Here is a 21761-nt window from a genome sequence, read left to right on the forward strand (position 1 = left end):
CAGAGGAGGGGGTGCTGTCTATAATACTGGAGGACATTCGCACCAGGGGCAGCACTGAGTACACAGAGGAGGGGGAGCTGTCTATAATGCAGGAGGACATCCCCACCAGGGGCAGCACTGAGCACACAGAGGAGGGGACGCCGTCTATAATACAGGAGAACATCCCCACCAGGGGCAGTACTGAGTATACAGAGGAGGGGGCGATATCTATACAAGAGGAGAACATCCCCACCAGGGGCAGCACTGACTACACAGAGGAGGGGGCGCTGTCTATAATACTGGAGGACATCCCCACCAGGGGCAGCACTGAGTACACAGAGGAGGGGGTGCTGTCTATAATACAGGAGAACATCCCCACCCGGGGCAGCACTGAGTGCACAGAGGAAGGGGCGCTGTCTATAATACAGGAGGACATCCCCACCAGGCGCAGCACTGAGTACACAGAGGAGAGGGCGCTGTCTATAATACTGGAGGACATCCCCACCAGGCGGAGCACTGAGTACACAGAGGAGGGGGCGAAGTCTATAATACTGGAGGACATCCCCACCAGGGGCAGCACTGAGTACACAGAGGAGGGGGCGCTGTGTATAATACAGGAGGACATCCCCACCAGGTGCAGCAGTGAGTACACAGAGGAGGGGGTGCTGTCTATAATACAGGAGGACATCCCCACCAGGGGCAGCACTGAGTACACAGAGGAGGGGGCGCTGTCTATAATACAGGAGAACATTCCCACCATTGGCAGCACTGAGTACACAGAGGAGGGGGCGCTGTCTATAATACAGGAGAACATTCTCACCAGGGGCAGCACTGAGTAAACAGAGGAGGGGGTGCTGTCTATAATATGGGACGACATCCCCACCAGGGGCAGCACTGAGTACACAGAGGAGGGGGCGCTGTCTATAATACCGGAGAACATTCCCACCATTGGCAGCACTGAGTACACAGAGGAGGGGGCGCTGTCTATAATACAGGAGAACATTCTCACCAGGGGCAGCACTGAGTACACAGAGGAGGGGGTGCTGTCTATAACACAGGAGGACATCCCCACCAGGGGCAGCACTGAGTACACAGAGGAGGGGGCGCTGTCTATAATACTGGAGGACATCCGGAGGGGGCGCTGTCTATAATTCGGGAGGACATCCCCACCAGGCGCAGCACTGAGCACACAGAGGAGGGGACGCTGTCTATAATACAGGAGAACTTCCCCACCAGGGGCAGCACTGAGTACACAGAGGAGGGGGCTCTGTCTTTAATACAGGAAGTCATCCCCACCAGGGGCAGCACTGAGTACACAGAGGAGGGGGTGTTGTCTTTAATACAGGAGAACATCCCCACCAGGGGTAGCACTGAGTACACAGAGGAGGGGGCGCTGTCTATAATGCAGGAGGACATCCCCACTAGGGGCAGCACTGAGTACAGAGAAGAGGGGGCGCTGTCTATAATACAAGAGAACATCCCCACCAGGGGCAGCACTGAGTACACAGAAGAGGGGGCGCTGTCTATAATACAGGAGGACATCCCCACCAGGGGCAGCACTGAGTATACAGAGGAGGGGGTGCTGTCTATAAAACAGGAGAACTTCCCCACCAGGGGCAGCACTGAGTACATAGAGGAGGGGTCGCTGTCTATAATACAGGAGAACATCCCCACCCGGGGCAGCACTGAGTACATAGAGGAGGGGGTGCTGTCTATAATACAGGAGAACATCCCCACCAGGGGCAGCACTGAGTATACAGAGGAGGGGGTGCTGTCTATAAAACTGGAGAACTTCCCCAACAGGGGCAGCACTGAGTACTCAGAGGAGGGGGCTCTGTCTTTAATACAGAAAATCATCCCCACCAGGGGCAGCACTGAGTACACAGAGGAGGGGGCGCTGTCTTTAAAACTGGAGGACATCCCCACCAGGGGCAGCACTGAGTACACAGAGGAGGGGTTGCAGTGTATAATACAAGAGAACATCCCCAGCAGGGGCAGCACTGAGTATATAGAGGAGGGGGCGCTGTCTATAATACAGGAGAACATCCCCACCAGGGGCAGCACTGAGTACATAGAGGAGGAGGCGCTGTCTATAATACAAGAGAACATCCCCACCAGGCGCAGCACTGAGTACACAGAGGAGGGGGTGCTGTCTATAATACAAGAGAACATCCCCACCAGGGGCAGCACTGAGTACACAGAGGAGGGGGCGCTGTCTATAATACAGGAGGACATCCCCACCAGGTGCAGCAGTGAGTATACAGAGGAGGGGGTGCTGTCTATAATGCAGGAGGACATCCCCACCAGGGGCAGCACTGAGTACACAGAGGAGGGGGCGAAGTCTATAATACAGGAGAACATCCCCACCAGGGGCAGCACTGAGTACACAGAGAAGGGGGTGCTGTCTATAATACAGGAGAACATCCCCACCAGGGGCAGCACTGAGTACACAGAGGAGGGGGCGCTGTCTATAATACAGGAGGACATCCCCACCAGGGGCAGCACTGAGTACACAGAGGAGGGGGCGCTGTCTATAATATGGGAGGACATCCCCACCAGGCGCAGCACTGAGTACACAGAGGAGGGGGCGCTGTCTATAATACTGGAGGACATCCCCACCAGTCGCAGCACTGAGTACACAGAGGAGGGGGCGCTATCTCTAATACAGGAGAACTTCCCCACCAGGGGCAGCACTGAGTACACAGAGGAGGGGGTGCTGTCTATGATACAGGAGGACATCCCCACCAGGGGGAGCAGTGAGTACACAGAGGAGGGGGCGCTGTCTATGATACAGGAGGACATCCCCACCAGGGGCAGCACTGAGTACACAGAGGAGGGGGCAAAGTCTATAATATTGGAGGACATCCGCACCAGGGGCAGCACTGAGTACACAGAGGAGGGGGTGCTGTCTATAATATAGGAGAACATCCCCACCATGGGCAGCACTGAGTACACAGAGGAGGGGGTGCTGTCTATAATACAGGAGGACATCCCCACCAGGTGCAGCAGTGAGTATACAGAGGAGGGGGTGTTGTCTTTAATACTGGAGGACATCCGCACCAGGGGCAGCACTGAGTACACAGAGGAGGGGGTGCTGTGTATAATACAGGAGGACATCCCCACCAGGGGCAGCACTGAGTACACAGAGGAGGGGGCGCCGTCTATAATGCAGGAGAACATCCCCACCAGGGGCAGCACTGAGTACACAGAGGAGGGGGCGCTGTCTATAATAAAGGAGGACATCCGCACCAGGGGCAGCACTGAGTACACAGAGGAGGGGGCGCTGTCTATAATAAAGGAGGACATCCGCACCAGGCGCAGCACTGAGTACACAGAGGAGGGGGCGCTGTCTATAATAGAGGAGGACATCCCCACCAGGGGCAGCACTGAGAACAAAGAGGAGGGGGCGCTGTCTATAATACAGGAGGACATCCCCACCAGGGGCAGCACTGAGTACACAGAGGAGGGGGCACCGTCTATAATGCAGGAGAACATCCCACCAGGGGCAGCACTGAGTACACAGAGGAGGGGGCAATGTCTATACTAGAGGAGAACATCCCCACCAGGGGAAGCACTGACTACACAGAGGAGGGGGCGCTGTCTATAATACTGGAGGACATCCCCACCAGGGGCAGCACTGAGTACACAGAGGAGGGGGTGCTGTCTATAATACTGGAGGACATCCGCACCAGGGGCTGTACTGAGTACACAAAGGAGGGGGTGCTGTCTATAATACAGGAGAACATCCCCACCCTGGGCAGCACTGAGTACACAGAGGAGGGGGCGCTGTCTATAATACAGGAGGACATCCCCACCAGGTGCAGCAGTGAGTATACAGAGGAGGGGGCGCTGTCTATAATACTGGAGGATATTCCCACCAGGCGCAGCACTGAGTACACAGAGGAGGGGGCGAAGTCTATAATACTGGAGGACATCCGCACCAGGGGCAGCACTGAGTACACAGAGGAGGGGGTGCTGTCTATAATACAGGAGAACATCCCCACCCGGGGCAGCACTGAGTACACAGAGGAGGGGGCGCTGTCTATAATACAGGAGGACATCCCCAACAGGGGCAGCACTGAGTACACAGAGGAGGGGGCGCTGTCTATAATACTGGAGGACATCCCCACCAGGTGCAGCAGTGAGTATACAGAGGAGGCGGTGCTGTGTATAATACTGGAGGACATCCGCACCAGGGGCAGCACTGAGTACACAGAGGAGGGGGCGCTGTGTATAATACTGGAGGACATCCCCACCAGAGGCAGCACTGAGTACACAGAGGAGGGGGCGCTGTCTATGATAAAGGAGGACATCCGCACCAGGCACAGCACTGAGTACACAGAGGAGGGGGCGCTGTCTATAATAGAGGAGGACATCCCCACCAGGGGCAGCACTGAGAACACAGAGGAGGAGGCGCCATCTATAATACAGGAGGACATCCCCACCAGGGGCAGCACTGAGTACACAGAGGAGGGGGCACTGTCTATAATACTGGAGGACATCCGGAGGGGGCGCTGTCTATAATACGGGAGGACATCTCCACCAGGCGCAGCACTGAGTACACAGAGGATGGGGCTCTGTCTATAATACTGGAGGACATCCCCACCAGGCGCAGCACTGAGTACACAGAGGAGGGGATGCTGTCTATAATACAGGAGGACATCCCCACCAGGGGCAGCACTGAGTACACAGAGGAGGGGGCGATGTCTATACTAGAGGAGAACATCCCCACCAGGGGCAGCACTGACTACACAGAGGAGGGGGCGCTGTCTATAATACTGGAGGACATCACCACCAGGGGCAGCACTGAGTACATAGAGGAGGGGGCGCTGTCTATAATACAGGAGAACATCCCCACCAGGGGCAGCACTGAGTACACAGAGGAGGGGGCGAAGTCTATTATACTGGAGGACATCCGCACCAGGGGCAGCACTGAGTACACAGAGGAGGGGGTGCTGTCTATAATACAGGAGAACATCCCCACCAGGGGCAGCACTGAGTAAACAGAGGAGGGGGCGCTGTCTATAATACAGGAGGACATCCCCACCATCGGCAGCACTGAATACACAGAGGAAGGGGTGCTGTCTATAATACAGGAGGACATCCCCATCAGGGGCAGCACTGAGTACACAGAGGAGGGGGCGCCGTCTATAATACAGGAGAATATCCCCATCAGGAGCAGCACTGAGTACACAGAGGAAGGGGTGCTGTCTATAATACAGGAGGACATCCCCACCAGGGGCAGCACTGAGTACACAATGGAGGGGGTGCTGCCTATAATACAGGATGACATCCCCACCAGGGGCAGCACTGAGTACAAAGAGGAGAGGGCGCTGCCTATAATACTGGAGGACATCCCCACCAGGGCAGCACTGAGTACACAGAGGAGGGGGCGCCATCTATAATGCAGGAGAACATCCCCACCAGGGGCAGCACTGAGTACACAGAGGAGGGGGCGATGTCTATACTAGAGGAGAACATCCCCACCAGGGGCAGCACTGAGTACACAGAGGTGGGGGCGCTTTCTATAATACTGGAGGACATCCGCACCAGGGGCAGCACTGAGTACACAGAGGAGGGGGCGCTGTCTATAATAGAGGAGGACATCCCCACCAGGGGCAGCACTGAGTACACAGAGGTGGGGGCGCTGTCTATAATAGAGGAGAACATCCCCACCAGGTGCAGCACTGAGTACACAGAGGAGGGGGCGCTGTCTATAATACAGGAGAACTTCCTCACCAGGGGCAGCACTGAGTACACAGAGGAGGGGGCGCTGTCTATAATACTGGAGGACATCCCCACCAGGGGCAGCACTGAGTACACAGAGGAGGGGGCGCTGTCTATAATAGAGGAGGACATCCCCACCAGGGGCAGCACTGAGTACACAGAGGAGGGGGCGCTGTCTATAATACAGGAGAACTTCCTCACCAGGGGCAGCACTGAGTACACAGAGGAGGGGGCGCTGTCTATAATACTGGAGGACATCCCCACCAGGGGCAGCACTGAGTACACAGAGGAGGGGGCGCTGTCTATAATAGAGGAGTACATCCCCACCAGGGGCAGCACTGAGTACACAGAGGAGGGGGCGCTGTCTATAATACAGGAGGACATCCCCACCAGGGGCAGCACTGAGTACACAGAGGAGGGGGCGCTGTCTATGATAGAGGAGGACATCCCCACCAGGGGCAGCACTGAGTACACAGAGGAGGGGTCGCTGTCTATAATGCAGGAGGACATCCCCACCAGGTGCAGCATTGAGTACACAGAGGAGGGGGCGCTGTCTATAATACAGGAGAACTTCCCCACCAGGGGCAGCACTGAATACACAGAGGAGGGGGCGCTGTCTATAATACTGGAGGACATCCCCACCAGGGGCAGCACTGAGTACACAGAGGAGGGGTCGCTGTCTATAATAGAGGAGGACATCCCCACCAGGGGCAGCACTGAGTACACAGAGGAGGGGGCGATGTCTATAATAGAGGAGTACATCCCCACCAGGGGCAGCACTGAGTACACAGAGGAGGGGGCGCTGTCTATAATACAGGAGGACATCCCCACCAGGGGCAGCACTGAGTACACAGAGGAGGGGGCGCTGTCTATAATACAGGAGGACATCCCCACCAGGGGCAGCACTGAGTACACAGAGGAGGGGTCGCTGTCTATAATAGAGGAGGACATCCCCACCAGGGGCAGCACTGAGTACACAGAGGAGGGGGCAATGTCTATAATAGAGGAGTACATCCCCACCAGGGGCAGCACTGAGTACACAGAGGAGGGGGCGCTGTCTATAATACAGGAGGACATCCCCACCAGGTGCAGCAGTGAGTACACAGAGGAGGGGGTGCTGTCTATAATACAGGAGGACATCCCCACCAGGGGCAGCACTGAGTACACAGAGGAGGGGGCGCTGTCTATAATACAGGAGAACATTCCCACCATTGGCAACACTGAGTACACAGAGGAGGGGGCGCTGTCTATAATACAGGAGAACATTCTCACCAGGGGCAGCACTGAGTAAACAGAGGAGGGGGTGCTGTCTATAATATGGGACGACATCCCCACCAGGGGCAGCACTGAGTACACAGAGGAGGGGGCGCTGTCTATAATACCGGAGAACATTCCCACCATTGGCAGCACTGAGTACACAGAGGAGGGGGCGCTGTCTATAATACAGGATGACATCCACACCAGGGGCAGCACTGAGTACAAAGAGGAGGGGGCGCTGCCTATAATACTGGAGGACATCCCCACCAGGGCAGCACTGAGTACACAGAGGAGGGGGCGCCATCTATAATGCAGGAGAACATCCCCACCAGGGGCAGCACTGAGTACACAGAGGAGGGGGCGCTGTCTATAATACAGGAAGACATCCCCACCAGGTGCAGCACTGAGTACACAGAGGAGGGGGCGAAGTCTATAATACTGGAGGACATCCGCACCAGGGGCAGCACTGAGTACACAGAGGAGGGGGTGCTGTCTATAATACAGGAGAACATCCCAACCCGGGGCAGCACTGAGTACACAGAGGAGGGGGCGCTGTCTATAATACAGGAGGATATTCCCACCAGGTGCAGCAGTGAGTATACAGAGGAGGGGGTGCTGTCTATAATACTGGAGGACATCCGCACCAGGGGCAGCACTGAGTACACAGAGGAGGGGGAGCTGTCTATAATGCAGGAGGACATCCCCACCAGGGGCAGCACTGAGCACACAGAGGAGGGGGCGCCGTCTATAATACAGGAGAACATCCCCACCAGGGGCAGTACTGAGTATACAGAGGAGGGGGCGATATCTATACAAGAGGAGAACATCCCCACCAGGGGCAGCACTGACTACACAGAGGAGGGGGCGCTGTCTATAATACTGGAGGACATCCCCACCAGGGGCAGCACTGAGTACACAGAGGAGGGGGTGCTGTCTATAATACAGGAGAACATCTCCACCCGGGGCAGCACTGAGTGCACAGAGGAAGGGGCGCTGTCTATAATACAGGAGGACATCCCCACCAGGCGCAGCACTGAGTACACAGAGGAGAGGGCGCTGTCTATAATACTGGAGGACATCCCCACCAGGCGGAGCACTGAGTACACAGAGGAGGGGGCGAAGTCTATAATACTGGAGGACATCCCCACCAGGGGCAGCACTGAGTACACAGAGGAGGGGGCGCTGTCTATAATACAGGAGGACATCCCCACCAGGTGCAGCAGTGAGTACACAGAGGAGGGGGTGCTGTCTATAATACAGGAGGACATCCCCACCAGGGGCAGCACTGAGTACACAGAGGAGGGGGCGCTGTCTATAATACAGGAGAACATTCCCACCATTGGCAGCACTGAGTACACAGAGGAGGGGGCGCTGTCTATAATACAGGAGAACATTCTCACCAGGGGCAGCACTGAGTAAACAGAGGAGGGGGTGCTGTCTATAATATGGGACGACATCCCCACCAGGGGCAGCACTGAGTACACAGAGGAGGGGGCGCTGTCTATAATACCGGAGAACATTCCCACCATTGGCAGCACTGAGTACACAGAGGAGGGGGCGCTGTCTATAATACAGGAGAACATTCTCACCAGGGGCAGCACTGAGTACACAGAGGAGGGGGTGCTGTCTATAACACAGGAGGACATCCCCACCAGGGGCAGCACTGAGTACACAGAGGAGGGGGCGCTGTCTATAATACTGGAGGACATCCGGAGGGGGCGCTGTCTATAATTCGGGAGGACATCCCCACCAGGCGCAGCACTGAGCACACAGAGGAGGGGACGCTGTCTATAATACAGGAGAACTTCCCCACCAGGGGCAGCACTGAGTACACAGAGGAGGGGGCTCTGTCTTTAATACAGGAAATCATCCCCACCAGAGGCAGCACTGAGTACACAGAGGAGGGGGTGTTGTCTTTAATACAGGAGAACATCCCCACCAGGGGTAGCACTGAGTACACAGAGGAGGGGGCGCTGTCTATAATGCAGGAGGACATCCCCACTAGGGGCAGCACTGAGTACAGAGAAGAGGGGGCGCTGTCTATAATACAAGAGAACATCCCCACCAGGGGCAGCACTGAGTACACAGAAGAGGGGGCGCTGTCTATAATACAGGAGGACATCCCCACCAGGGGCAGCACTGAGTATACAGAGGAGGGGGTGCGGTCTATAAAACAGGAGAACTTCCCCACCAGGGGCAGCACTGAGTACATAGAGGAGGGGTCGCTGTCTATAATACAGGAGAACATCCCCACCCGGGGCAGCACTGAGTACATAGAGGAGGGGGTGCTGTCTATAATACAGGAGAACATCCCCACCAGGGGCAGCACTGAGTATACAGAGGAGGGGGTGCTGTCTATAAAACTGGAGAACTTCCCCAACAGGGGCAGCACTGAGTACTCAGAGGAGGGGGCTCTGTCTTTAATACAGAAAATCATCCCCACCAGGGGCAGCACTGAGTACACAGAGGAGGGGGCGCTGTCTTTAAAACTGGAGGACATCCCCACCAGGGGCAGCACTGAGTACACAGAGGAGGGGTTGCAGTGTATAATACAAGAGAACATCCCCAGCAGGGGCAGCACTGAGTATATAGAGGAGGGGGCGCTGTCTATAATACAGGAGAACATCCCCACCAGGGGCAGCACTGAGTACATAGAGGAGGGGGCGCTGTCTATAATACAAGAGAACATCCCCACCAGGCGCAGCACTGAGTACACAGAGGAGGGGGTGCTGTCTATAATACAAGAGAACATCCCCACCAGGGGCAGCACTGAGTACACAGAGGAGGGGGCGCTGTCTATAATACAGGAGGACATCCCCACCAGGTGCAGCAGTGAGTATACAGAGGAGGGGGTGCTGTCTATAATGCAGGAGGACATCCCCACCAGGGGCAGCACTGAGTACACAGAGGAGGGGGCGAAGTCTATAATACAGGAGAACATCCCCACCAGGGGCAGCACTGAGTACACAGAGAAGGGGGTGCTGTCTATAATACAGGAGAACATCCCCACCAGGGGCAGCACTGAGTACACAGAGGAGGGGGCGCTGTCTATAATACAGGAGGACATCCCCACCAGGGGCAGCACTGAGTACACAGAGGAGGGGGCGCTGTCTATAATATGGGAGGACATCCCCACCAGGCGCAGCACTGAGTACACAGAGGAGGGGGCGCTGTCTATAATACTGGAGGACATCCCCACCAGTCGCAGCACTGAGTACACAGAGGAGGGGGCGCTATCTCTAATACAGGAGAACTTCCCCACCAGGGGCAGCACTGAGTACACAGAGGAGGGGGTGCTGTCTATGATACAGGAGGACATCCCCACCAGGGGGAGCAGTGAGTACACAGAGGAGGGGGCGCTGTCTATGATACAGGAGGACATCCCCACCAGGGGCAGCACTGAGTACACAGAGGAGGGGGCAAAGTCTATAATATTGGAGGACATCCGCACCAGGGGCAGCACTGAGTACACAGAGGAGGGGGTGCTGTCTATAATATAGGAGAACATCCCCACCATGGGCAGCACTGAGTACACAGAGGAGGGGGTGCTGTCTATAATACAGGAGGACATCCCCACCAGGTGCAGCAGTGAGTATACAGAGGAGGGGGTGCTGTCTTTAATACTGGAGGACATCCGCACCAGGGGCAGCACTGAGTACACAGAGGAGGGGGTGCTGTGTATAATACAGGAGGACATCCCCACCAGGGGCAGCACTGAGTACACAGAGGAGGGGGCGCCGTCTATAATGCAGGAGAACATCCCCACCAGGGGCAGCACTGAGTACACAGAGGAGGGGGCGCTGTCTATAATAAAGGAGGACATCCGCACCAGGGGCAGCACTGAGTACACAGAGGAGGGGGCGCTGTCTATAATAAAGGAGGACATCCGCACCAGGCGCAGCACTGAGTACACAGAGGAGGGGGCGCTGTCTATAATAGAGGAGGACATCCCCACCAGGGGCAGCACTGAGAACAAAGAGGAGGGGGCGCTGTCTATAATACAGGAGGACATCCCCACCAGGGGCAGCACTGAGTACACAGAGGAGGGGGCAATGTCTATACTAGAGGAGAACATCCCCACCAGGGGAAGCACTGACTACACAGAGGAGGGGGCGCTGTCTATAATACTGGAGGACATCCCCACCAGGGGCAGCACTGAGTACACAGAGGAGGGGGTGCTGTCTATAATACTGGAGGACATCCGCACCAGGGGCTGTACTGAGTACACAGAGGAGGGGGTGCTGTCTATAATACAGGAGAACATCCCCACCCTGGGCAGCACTGAGTACACAGAGGAGGGGGCGCTGTCTATAATACAGGAGGACATCCCCACCAGGTGCAGCAGTGAGTATACAGAGGAGGGGGCGCTGTCTATAATACTGGAGGATATTCCCACCAGGCGCAGCACTGAGTACACAGAGGAGGGGGCGAAGTCTATAATACTGGAGGACATCCGCACCAGGGGCAGCACTGAGTACACAGAGGAGGGGGTGCTGTCTATAATACAGGAGAACATCCCCACCCGGGGCAGCACTGAGTACACAGAGGAGGGGGCGCTGTCTATAATACAGGAGGACATCCCCAACAGGGGCAGCACTGAGTACACAGAGGAGGGGGCGCTGTCTATAATACTGGAGGACATCCACACCAGGTGCAGCAGTGAGTATACAGAGGAGGCGGTGCTGTGTATAATACTGGAGGACATCCGCACCAGGGGCAGCACTGAGTACACAGAGGAGGGGGCGCTGTGTATAATACTGGAGGACATCCCCACCAGAGGCAGCACTGAGTACACAGAGGAGGGGGCGCTGTCTATGATAAAGGAGGACATCCGCACCAGGCACAGCACTGAGTACACAGAGGAGGGGGCGCTGTCTATAATAGAGGAGGACATCCCCACTAGGGGCAGCACTGAGAACACAGAGGAGGAGGCGCCATCTATAATACAGGAGGACATCACCACCAGGGGCAGCACTGAGTACACAGAGGAGGGGGCACTGTCTATAATACTGGAGGACATCCGGAGGGGGCGCTGTCTATAATACGGGAGGACATCTCCACCAGGCGCAGCACTGAGTACACAGAGGATGGGGCTCTGTCTATAATACTGGAGGACATCCCCACCAGGCGCAGCACTGAGTACACAGAGGAGGGGATGCTGTCTATAATACAGGAGGACATCCCCACCAGGGGCAGCACTGAGTACACAGAGGAGGGGGCGATGTCTATACTAGAGGAGAACATCCCCACCAGGGGCAGCACTGACTACACAGAGGAGGGGGCGCTGTCTATAATACTGGAGGACATCACCACCAGGGGCAGCACTGAGTACATAGAGGAGGGGGCGCTGTCTATAATACAGGAGAACATCCCCACCAGGGGCAGCACTGAGTACACAGAGGAGGGGGCGAAGTCTATTATACTGGAGGACATCCGCACCAGGGGCAGCACTGAGTACACAGAGGAGGGGGTGCTGTCTATAATACAGGAGAACATCCCCACCAGGGGCAGCACTGAGTAAACAGAGGAGGGGGCGCTGTCTATAATACAGGAGGACATCCCCACCATCGGCAGCACTGAATACACAGAGGAAGGGGTGCTGTCTATAATACAGGAGGACATCCCCATCAGGGGCAGCACTGAGTACACAGAGGAGGGGGCGCCGTCTATAATACAGGAGAACATCCCCATCAGGAGCAGCACTGAGTACACAGAGGAAGGGGTGCTGTCTATAATACAGGAGGACATCCCCACCAGGGGCAGCACTGAGTACACAGAGGAGGGGGTGCTGCCTATAATACAGGATGACATCCCCACCAGGGGCAGCACTGAGTACAAAGAGGAGAGGGCGCTGCCTATAATACTGGAGGACATCCCCACCAGGGCAGCACTAAGTACACAGAGGAGGGGGCGCCATCTATAATGCAGGAGAACATCCCCACCAGGGGCAGCACTGAGTACACAGAGGAGGGGGCGATGTCTATACTAGAGGAGAACATCCCCATCAGGGGCAGCACTGAGTACACAGAGGTGGGGGCGCTTTCTATAATACTGGAGGACATCCGCACCAGGGGCAGCACTGAGTACACAGATGAGGGGGCGCTGTCTATAATAGAGGAGGACATCCCCACCAGGGGCAGCACTGAGTACACAGAGGTGGGGGCGCTGTCTATAATAGAGGAGAACATCCCCACCAGGTGCAGCACTGAGTACACAGAGGAGGGGGCGCTGCTATAATACAGGAGAACTTCCTCACCAGGGGCAGCACTGAGTACACAGAGGAGGGGGCGCTGTCTATAATACTGGAGGACATCCCCACCAGGGGCAGCACTGAGTACACAGAGGAGGGGGCGCTGTCTATAATAGAGGAGGACATCCCCACCAGGGGCAGCACTGAGTACACAGAGGAGGGGGCGCTGTCTATAATACAGGAGAACTTCCTCACCAGGGGCAGCACTGAGTACACAGAGGAGGGGGCGCTGTCTATAATACTGGAGGACATCCCCACCAGGGGCAGCACTGAGTACACAGAGGAGGGGGCGCTGTCTATAATAGAGGAGTACATCCCCACCAGGGGCAGCACTGAGTACACAGAGGAGGGGGCGCTGTCTATAATACAGGAGGACATCCCCACCAGGGGCAGCACTGAGTACACAGAGGAGGGGGCGCTGTCTATGATAGAGGAGGACATCTCCACCAGGGGCAGCACTGAGTACACAGAGGAGGGGGCGCTGTCTATAATGCAGGAGGACATCCCCACCAGGTGCAGCATTGAGTACACAGAGGAGGGGGCGCTGTCTATAATACAGGAGAACTTCCCCACCAGGGGCAGCACTGAATACACAGAGGAGGGGGCGCTGTCTATAATACTGGAGGACATCCCCACCAGGGGCAGCACTGAGTACACAGAGGAGCGGTCGCTGTCTATAATAGAGGAGGACATCCCCACCAGGGGCAGCACTGAGTACACAGAGGAGGGGGCGATGTCTATAATAGAGGAGTACATCCCCACCAGGGGCAGCACTGAGTACACAGAGGAGGGGGCGCTGTCTATAATACAGGAGGACATCCCCACCAGGGGCAGCACTGAGTACACAGAGGAGGGGGCGCTGTCTATAATACAGGAGGACATCCCCACCAGGGGCAGCACTGAGTACACAGAGGAGGGGGCGCTGTCTATAATAGAGGATCGCCAATGAATACAGAAGGTTATGGAGCATCAGTCACTGATTAAAGGTCTCACCTCTTTCAGGTAACAAGAAATTCCCCGGAGAGCGGCCGACATTGATGAAGGGGAGGCCAACTACAAGAGAGGGAGGACGAGATCTCACACACTATAATGTCACATAGCGTAGATGTCACTGCTCCTGAGTATAGCAGGGGCCGTCCACACTGCGCCGACTGTCTCCTCTACTACTGATGTCTCCTCTACTAGTGATGTCTCATCGTAGTGATGTCTCCTCTAATACTGATGTCTCATCGTAGTGATGTCTCCTCTACTAGTGATGTCTCATCTTAGTGATGTCTCCTCTACTAGTGATGTCTCATCTACTAGTGATGTCTTGTAGTAGTGCCGTCTCTCTCAGTAGTGATTTCTCCTGGCAGTGCCGTCTCTCTCAGTAGTGAGGTCTCTCTCAGTAGTGATGTCTCCTAGCAATGAGTTCTCTCAGTAGTGATGTCTCCTAGCAGTGACGTCTCTCTCAGTAGTGATGTCTCCTAGCAGTGAGGTCTCTCTCAGTAGTGATGTTTCCTAGCAGTGACGTCTCTCAGTAGTGATGTCTCCTAGCAGTGACGTCTCTCTCAGAAGTGATGTCTCCTAGCAGTGAGGTCTCTCTCAGTAGTGATGTTTCCTAGCAGTGACGTCTCTCTCAGAAGTGATGTCTCCTAGCAGTGAGGTCTCTCTCAGTAGTGATGTTTCCTAGCAGTGACGTCTCTCTCAGTAGTGATGTCTCCTAGCAGTGACGTCTCTCTCAGAAGTGATGTCCCCTAGCAGTGAGGTCTCTCTCAGTAGTGATGTCTCCTAGCAGTGACGTCTCTCTCAGTAGTGATGTCTCCTGGCAGTGAGGTCTCTCTCAGTAGTGATGTCTCCTAGCAGTGATGTCTCTCTCAGTAGTGATGTCTCCTAGCAGTGACGTCTCTCTCAGTAGTGATGTCTCCTAGCAGTGACGTCTCTCTCAGTAGTGATGTCTCCTAGCAGTGCCGTCTCTCTCAGTAGTGATGTTTCCTAGCAGTGACGTCTCTCTCAGTAGTGATGTCTCCTAGCAGTGACGTCTCTCTCAGAAGTGATGTCCCCTAGCAGTGAGGTCTCTCTCAGTAGTGATGTCTCCTAGCAGTGACGTCTCTCTCAGTAGTGATGTCTCCTGGCAGTGAGGTCTCTCTCAGTAGTGATGTCTCCTAGCAGTGATGTCTCTCTCAGTAGTGATGTCTCCTAGCAGTGACGTCTCTCTCAGTAGTGATGTCTCCTAGCAGTGACGTCTCTCTCAGTAGTGATGTCTCCTAGCAGTGCCGTCTCTCTCAGTAGTGATGTCTCCTAGCAGTGACGTCTCTCTCAGTAGTGATGTCTCCTAGCAGTGACGTCTCTCTCAGAAGTGATGTCTCCTAGCAGTGACGTCTCTCTCAGTAGTGATGTCTCCTAGCAGTGAGGTCTCTCTCAGTATTGAGGTCTCTCTCAGTAGTGATGTCCCCTAGCAGTGACGTCTCTCTCAGTAGTGATGTCTCCTAGCAGTGACGTCTCTCTCAGTAGTGATGTCTCCTAGCAGTGACGTCTCTCTCAGTAGTGATGTCTCCTAGCAGTGATGTCTCCTAGCAGTGATGTCTCTCTCAGTAGTGATGTCTCCTGGCAGTGACGTCTCTCTCAGTAGTGATGTCCCCTAGCAGTGACGTCTCTCTCAGTAGTGATGTCCCCTAGCAGTGACGTCTCTCTCAGTAGTGATGTCTCCTAGCAGTGACGTCTCTCTCAGTAGTGATGTCTCCCAGCAGTGACGTCTCTCAGTAGTGATGTCTCCTAGCAGTGACGTCTCTCTCAGAAGTGATGTCTCCTAGCAGTGACGTCTCTCTCAGCAGTGACGTCTCTCAGTAGTGATGTCTCCTAGCAGTGCCGTCTCTCTCAGTAGTGATGTCTCCCAGCAGTGACGTCTCTCTCAGCAGTGACGTCTCTCAGTAGTGATGTCTCCTAGCAGTGCCGTCTCTCTCAGTAGTGATGTCTCCCAGCAGTGACGTCTCTCTCAGCAGTGACGTCTCTCAGTAGTGATGTCTCCTAGCAGTGACGTCTATCTCAGTAGTGATGTCTCCTGGCAGTGATGTCTCACTCAGTAGTGATGTCCCCTAGCAGTGCCGTCTCTCTCAGTAGTGATGTCTCCTAGCAGTGACGTCTCTCTCAGTAGTGATGTCTCCTAGCAGTGACGTCTCTCTCAGCAGTGACGTCTCTCAGTAGTGATGTCTCCTAGCAGTGCCGTCTCTCTCAGTAGTGATGTCTCCCAGCAGTGACATCTCTCTCAGTAGTGATGTCTCCGAGCAGTGACGTCTCTCTCAGTAGTGAGGTCTCTCTCAGTAGTGATGTTTCCTAGCAGTGCTGTCTCTCTCAGTAGTGAGGTCTCTCTCAGTAGTGATGTCTTCTACCAGTGCCATCTCTCTCAGTAGTGATGTCTCCTAGCAGTGCCGTCTCTCTCAGTAGTGATGTCTCCTAGCAGTGCCGTCTCTCTCAGAAGTGATGTCTCCTAGCAGTGACGTCTCTCTCAGTAGTGATGTCTCCCAGCAGTGACGTCTCTCTCAGTAGTGATGTCTCCCAGCAGTGACGTCTATCTCAGTAGTGATGTCTCCTGGCAGTGAGGTCTCTCTCAGTAGTGATGTCTCCTAGCAGTGATGTCTCTCTCAGAAGTGATGTCTCCTAGCAGTGACGTCTCTCTCAGAAGTGATGTCCCCTAGCAGTGACGTCTCTCTCAGTATTGAGGTCTCTCTCAGTAGTGATGTCTACTAGCAGTGAGGTCTCTCTCAGTAGTGATGTCTCTTAGCAGTGCCGTCTTTCTCAGTAGTGATGTCTCCTAGCAGTGACGTCTCTCTCAGTACTGATGTCTCCTAGCAGTGACGTCTCTCTCAGTAGTGATGTCTCCTGGCAGTGAGGTCTCTCTCAGTAGTGATGTCTCTTAGTAGTGACATCTCTTTTATAGTGATGTCTCCTAGCAGTGAGGTCTCTCTCAGTAGTGATGTCTCCTAGCAGTGAGGTCTCTCTCAGTAGCGATGTCTCTTAGTAGTGACATCTCTATCAGTAGTGATGTCTCCCATCAGTCACGTCTCTCTCAGTAGTGATGTCTCCCAGCAGTGCCGTCTCTCTCAGTAGTGATGTCTCCTAGCAGTGATGTCTCTCTCAGTAGTGATGTCTCCTGGCAGTGAGGTCTCTCTCAGTAGTGATGTCTCCTAGCAGTGATGTCTCTCTCAGTAGTGATGTCTCCTGGCAGTGAGGTCTCTCTCAGTAGCGATGTCTCTTAGTAGTGACATCTCTATCAGTAGTGATGTCTCCCAGCAGTGCCGTCTCTCTCAGTAGTGATGTCTCCCAGCAGTGCCGTCTCTCTCAGTAGTGATGTCTCCTAGCAGTGATGTCTCTCTCAGTAGTGATGTCTCTCTCAGAAGTGATGTCTCCTAGCAGTGTCATCTCTCTCAGTAGTGATGTCTCCTAGCAGTGACGTCTCTCTCAGTAGTGATGTCTCCTAGCAGTGAGGTCTCTCTCAGTAGTGATGTCTCCTAGCAGTGCCGTCTCTCTCAGTAGTGATGTCTCCTAGCAGTGCCGTCTCTCTCAGTAGTGATGTCTCCTAGCAGTGACGTCTCTCTCAGTAGTGAGGTCTCCTGGCAGTGAGGTCTCTCTCAGTAGTGATGTCCCCTAGCAGTGACGTCTCTCTCAGTAGTGAGGTCTCTCTCAGTAGTGATGTCTCCTGGCAGTGAGGTCTCTCTCAGAAGTGATGTCTCCTAGCAGTGTCGTCTCTCTCAGTAGTGATGTCTCCTGGCAGTGAGGTCTCTCTCAGAAGTGATGTCTCCTAGCAGTGTCGTCTCTCTCAGTAGTGATGTCTCCTAGCAGTGACGTCTCTCTCAGTAGTGATGTCTCCCAGCAGTGACGTCTCTCTCAGTAGTGATGTCTCCTAGCAGTGAGATCTCTCTCAGTAGTGATGTCTCCTAGCAGTGCCGTCTCTCAGTAGTGAAGTCTCCTAGCAGTGCCGTCTCTCTCAGTAGTGATGTCTCCTAGCAGTGCCGTCTCTCTCAGTAGTGATGTCTCCCAGCAGTGCCGTCTCTCTCAGTACTGATGTCTCCTGGCAGTGACGTCTCTCTTATAGTGATGTCTCCTAGCAGTGAGGTCTGTCTCAGTAGTGATGTCTCCTAGCAGTGAGGTCTCTCTCAGTAGTGATGTCCCCTAGCAGTGACGTCTCTCTCAGTAGTGATGTCTCCTAGCAGTGACGTCTCTCTCAGTAGTGATGTCTCCTAGCAGTGACGTCTCTCTCAGTAGTGATGTCTCCTAGCAGTGCCCTCTCTCTCAGTAGTGATGTCTCCAAGCAGTGAGGTCTCTCTCAGTAGTGATGTCTCCTAGCAGTGTCGTCTCTCTCAGTAGTGATGTCTCCTAGCAGTGTCGTCTCTCTCAGTAGTGATGTCTCCTAGCAGTGTCGTCTCTCTCAGTAGTGATGTCTCCTAGCAGTGTCGTCTCTCTCAGTAGTGATGTCCCCTAGCAGTGACGTCTCTCTCAGTAGTGATGTCTCCTAGCAGTGTCGTCTCTCTCAGTAGTGATGTCCCCTAGCAGTGATGTCTCTCTCAGTAGTGATGTCTCCTAGCAGTGTCGTCTCTCTCAGTAGTGATGTCCCCTAGCAGTGACGTCTCTCTCAGTAGTGATGTCTCCTAGCAGTGAGGTCTCTCTCAGTAGTGATGTCTCCCAGCAGTGCCGTCTCTCTCAGTAGTGATGTCTCCTGGCAGTGACGTATCTCAGTAGTGATGTCTCCTAGCAGTGACTTCTCTCTCAGTAGTGATGTCTCCTGGCAGTGACGTCTCTCTCAGTAGTGATGTCTCCTAGCAGTGCCGTCTCTCTCAGTAGTGATGTCTCCCAGCAGTGCCGTCTCTCTCAGTAGTGATGTCTCCTAGCAATGCCGTCTCTCTCAGTAGTGATGTCTCCTAGCAGTGCCGTCTCTCTCAGTAGTGATGTCTCCTAGCAGTGTCGTGTCTCTCAGTAGTGATGTCTCCTAGCAGTGCCGTCTCTCTCAGTAGTGATGTCTCCTAGCAGTGCCGTCTCTCTCAGTAGTGATGTCCCCTAGCCGTGCCATCTCTCTCAGTAGTGATGTCTCCTAGCAGTGTCGTCTCTCTCAGTAGTGATGTCTCCTGGCAGTGCCGTCTCTCTCAGTAGTGATGTCTCCTGGCAGTGAGGTCTCTCTCAGTAGTGATGTCTCTTAGTAGTGACATCTCTCTTACAGTGATGTCTCCTAGCAGTGAGGTCTCTCTCAGTAGTGATGTCTCCTAGCAGTGACGTCTCTCTCAGTAGTGATGTCTCCTGGCAGTGAGGTCTCTCTCAGTAGTGATGTCTCTTAGCAGTGACATCTCTCTCAGTAGTGATGTCTCCTAGCAGTGAGGTCTCTCTCAGTAGTGATGTCTCTTAGCAGTGACATCTCTCTCAGTAGTGATGTCTCCTAGCATTGAGGTCTCTCTCAGTAGCGATGTCTCTTAGTAGTGACATCTCTATCAGTAGTGATGTCTCCCAGCAGTCACGTCTCTCTCAGTAGTGATGTCTCCCTGCAGTGCCGTCTCTCTCAGTAGTGATGTCTCCTAGCAGTGATGTCTCTCTCAGTAGTGATGTCTCCTGGCAGTGAGGTCTCTCTCAGTAGTGATGTCTCCTGGCAGTGATGTCTCTCTCAGTAGTGATGTCCCCTAGCAGTGACGTCTCTCTCAGTAGTGATGTCTCCCAGCAGTGCCGACTCTCTCAGTAGTGATGTCTCCTAGCAGTGATGTCTCTCTCAGTAGTGATGTCTCCTGGCAGTGAGGTCTCTCTCAGTAGTGATGTCTCCTAGCAGTGATGTCTCTCTCAGTAGTGATGTCTCCTGGCAGTGAGGTCTCTCTCAGTAGTGATGTCTCCTAGCAGTGATGTCTCTCTCAGTAGTGATGTCTCCTGGCAGTGATGTCTCTCTCAGTAGTGATGTCTCCTAGCAGTGACGTCTCTCTCAGTAGTGATGTCTCCTAGCAGTGACGTCTCTCTCAGTAGTGATGTCTCCTAGCAGTGACGTCTCTCTCAGTATTGATGTCTTCTAGCAGTGAGGTCTCTTTCAGTAGTGATGTGTCCTAGCAGTGACGTCTCTCTCAGTAGTGATGTCTTGTAGTAGTGCCGTCTCTCTCAGTAGTGATGTCTCCTAGCAGTGAGGTCTCTCTCAGTAGTGATGTCTCCTAGCAGTGCAGTCTCTCTCAGTAGTGATGTCTTGTAGTAGTGCCGTCTCTCTCAGTAGTGATGTCCCCTAGCAGTGCAGTCTCTCTCAGTAGTGATGTCCCCTAGCAGTGACGTCTCTCTCAGTAGTGATGTCCCCTAGCAGTGACGTCTCTCTCAGTAGTGATGTCCCCTAGCAGTGCCGTCTCTCTCAGTAGTGATGTCCCCTAGCAGTGCCGTCTCTCTCAGTAGTGATGTCTCCTAGCAGTGCAGTCTCTCTCAGTGGTGATGTCTTGTAGTAGTGCCGTCTCTCTCAGTAGTGATGTCCCCTAGCAGTGCAGTCTCTCTCAGTAGTGATGTCCCCTAGCAGTGCAGTCTCTCTCAGTAGTGATGTCTCCTAGCAGTGCAGTCTCTCTCAGTAGTGATGTCTTGTAGTAGTGACGTCTCTCTCAGTAGTGATGTCTCCTAGCAGTGCCGTCTCTCTCAGTAGTGATGTCCCCTAGCAGTGCCGTCTCTCTCAGTAGTGATGTCTCCTAGCAGTGCCGTCTCTCTCAGTAGTGATGTCTCCTAGCAGTGACGTCTCTCTCAGTAGTGAGGTCTCTCTCAGTAGTGATGTCTCCTAGCAGTGCCGTCTCTCTCAGTAGTGATGTCCCCTAGCAGTGACGTCTCTCTCAGTAGTGATGTCTCCTAGCAGTGACGTCTCTCTCAGTAGTGATGTCTCCTGGCAGTGCCGTCTCTCTCAGTAGTGATGTCTCCTAGCAGTGACGTCTCTCTCAGTAGTGATGTCTCCTAGCAGTGCCGTCTCTCTCAGTAGTGATGTCTCCTAGCAGTGACTTCTCTCTCAGTAGTGATGTCTCCTGGCAGTGACGTCTCTCTCAGTAGTGATGTCTCCTAGCAGTGACGTCTCTCTCAGTAGTGATGTCTCCTAGCAGTGACGTCTCTCTCAGTAGTGATGTCTCCTAGCAGTGCCGTCTCTCTCAGTAGTGATGTCTCCTAGCAGTGACGTCTCTCTCAGTAGTGAGGTCTCTCTCAGTAGTGATGTCTCCTAGCAGTGATGTCTCTCTTTGTAGTGATGTCTCCTAGCAGTGATGTCTCTCTCAGTAGTGATTTCTCCTGGCAGTGAGATCTCTCTCAGTAGTGATGTCTCCTAGCAGTGACGTCTCTCTCAGTAGTGATGTCTTCTAGCAGTGAGGTCTCTCTCAGTAGTGATGTCTCCTGGCAGTGATGTCTCTCTCAGTAGTGATGTCTCCTGGCAGTGACGTCTCTCTCAGTAGTGATGTCTCCTAGCAGTGATGTCTCTCTTTGTAGTGATGTCTCCTAGCAGTGATGTCTCTCTCAGTAGTGATTTCTCCTGGCAGTGAGATCTCTCTCAGTAGTGATGTCTCCTAGCAGTGACGTCTCTCTCAGTAGTGATGTCTTC

The 21761-nt window shown here is 54.2% G+C and overlaps 1 protein-coding gene across 1 annotated transcript in view; it reads right to left on the bottom strand.

Moving 5' to 3' along the window:
- Positions 1 to 21761, bottom strand: part of DOC2A (double C2 domain alpha) — a 92206-nt gene that overhangs the window by 38491 nt on the left and 31954 nt on the right. The window contains exon 7 of the mRNA XM_073648799.1: positions 14207 to 14266. Within this exon, the coding sequence (XP_073504900.1) occupies positions 14207 to 14266 (60 nt within the window). The remainder of the gene's footprint in view (positions 1 to 14206; positions 14267 to 21761) is intronic.

Source organism: Phyllobates terribilis, unplaced genomic scaffold, assembly GCF_046119375.1.
Source record: "Phyllobates terribilis strain yellow unplaced genomic scaffold, ASM4611937v1 Scaffold_9__5_contigs__length_417890890, whole genome shotgun sequence".
Classification (NCBI taxonomy): Eukaryota; Metazoa; Chordata; class Amphibia; order Anura; family Dendrobatidae; genus Phyllobates; species Phyllobates terribilis.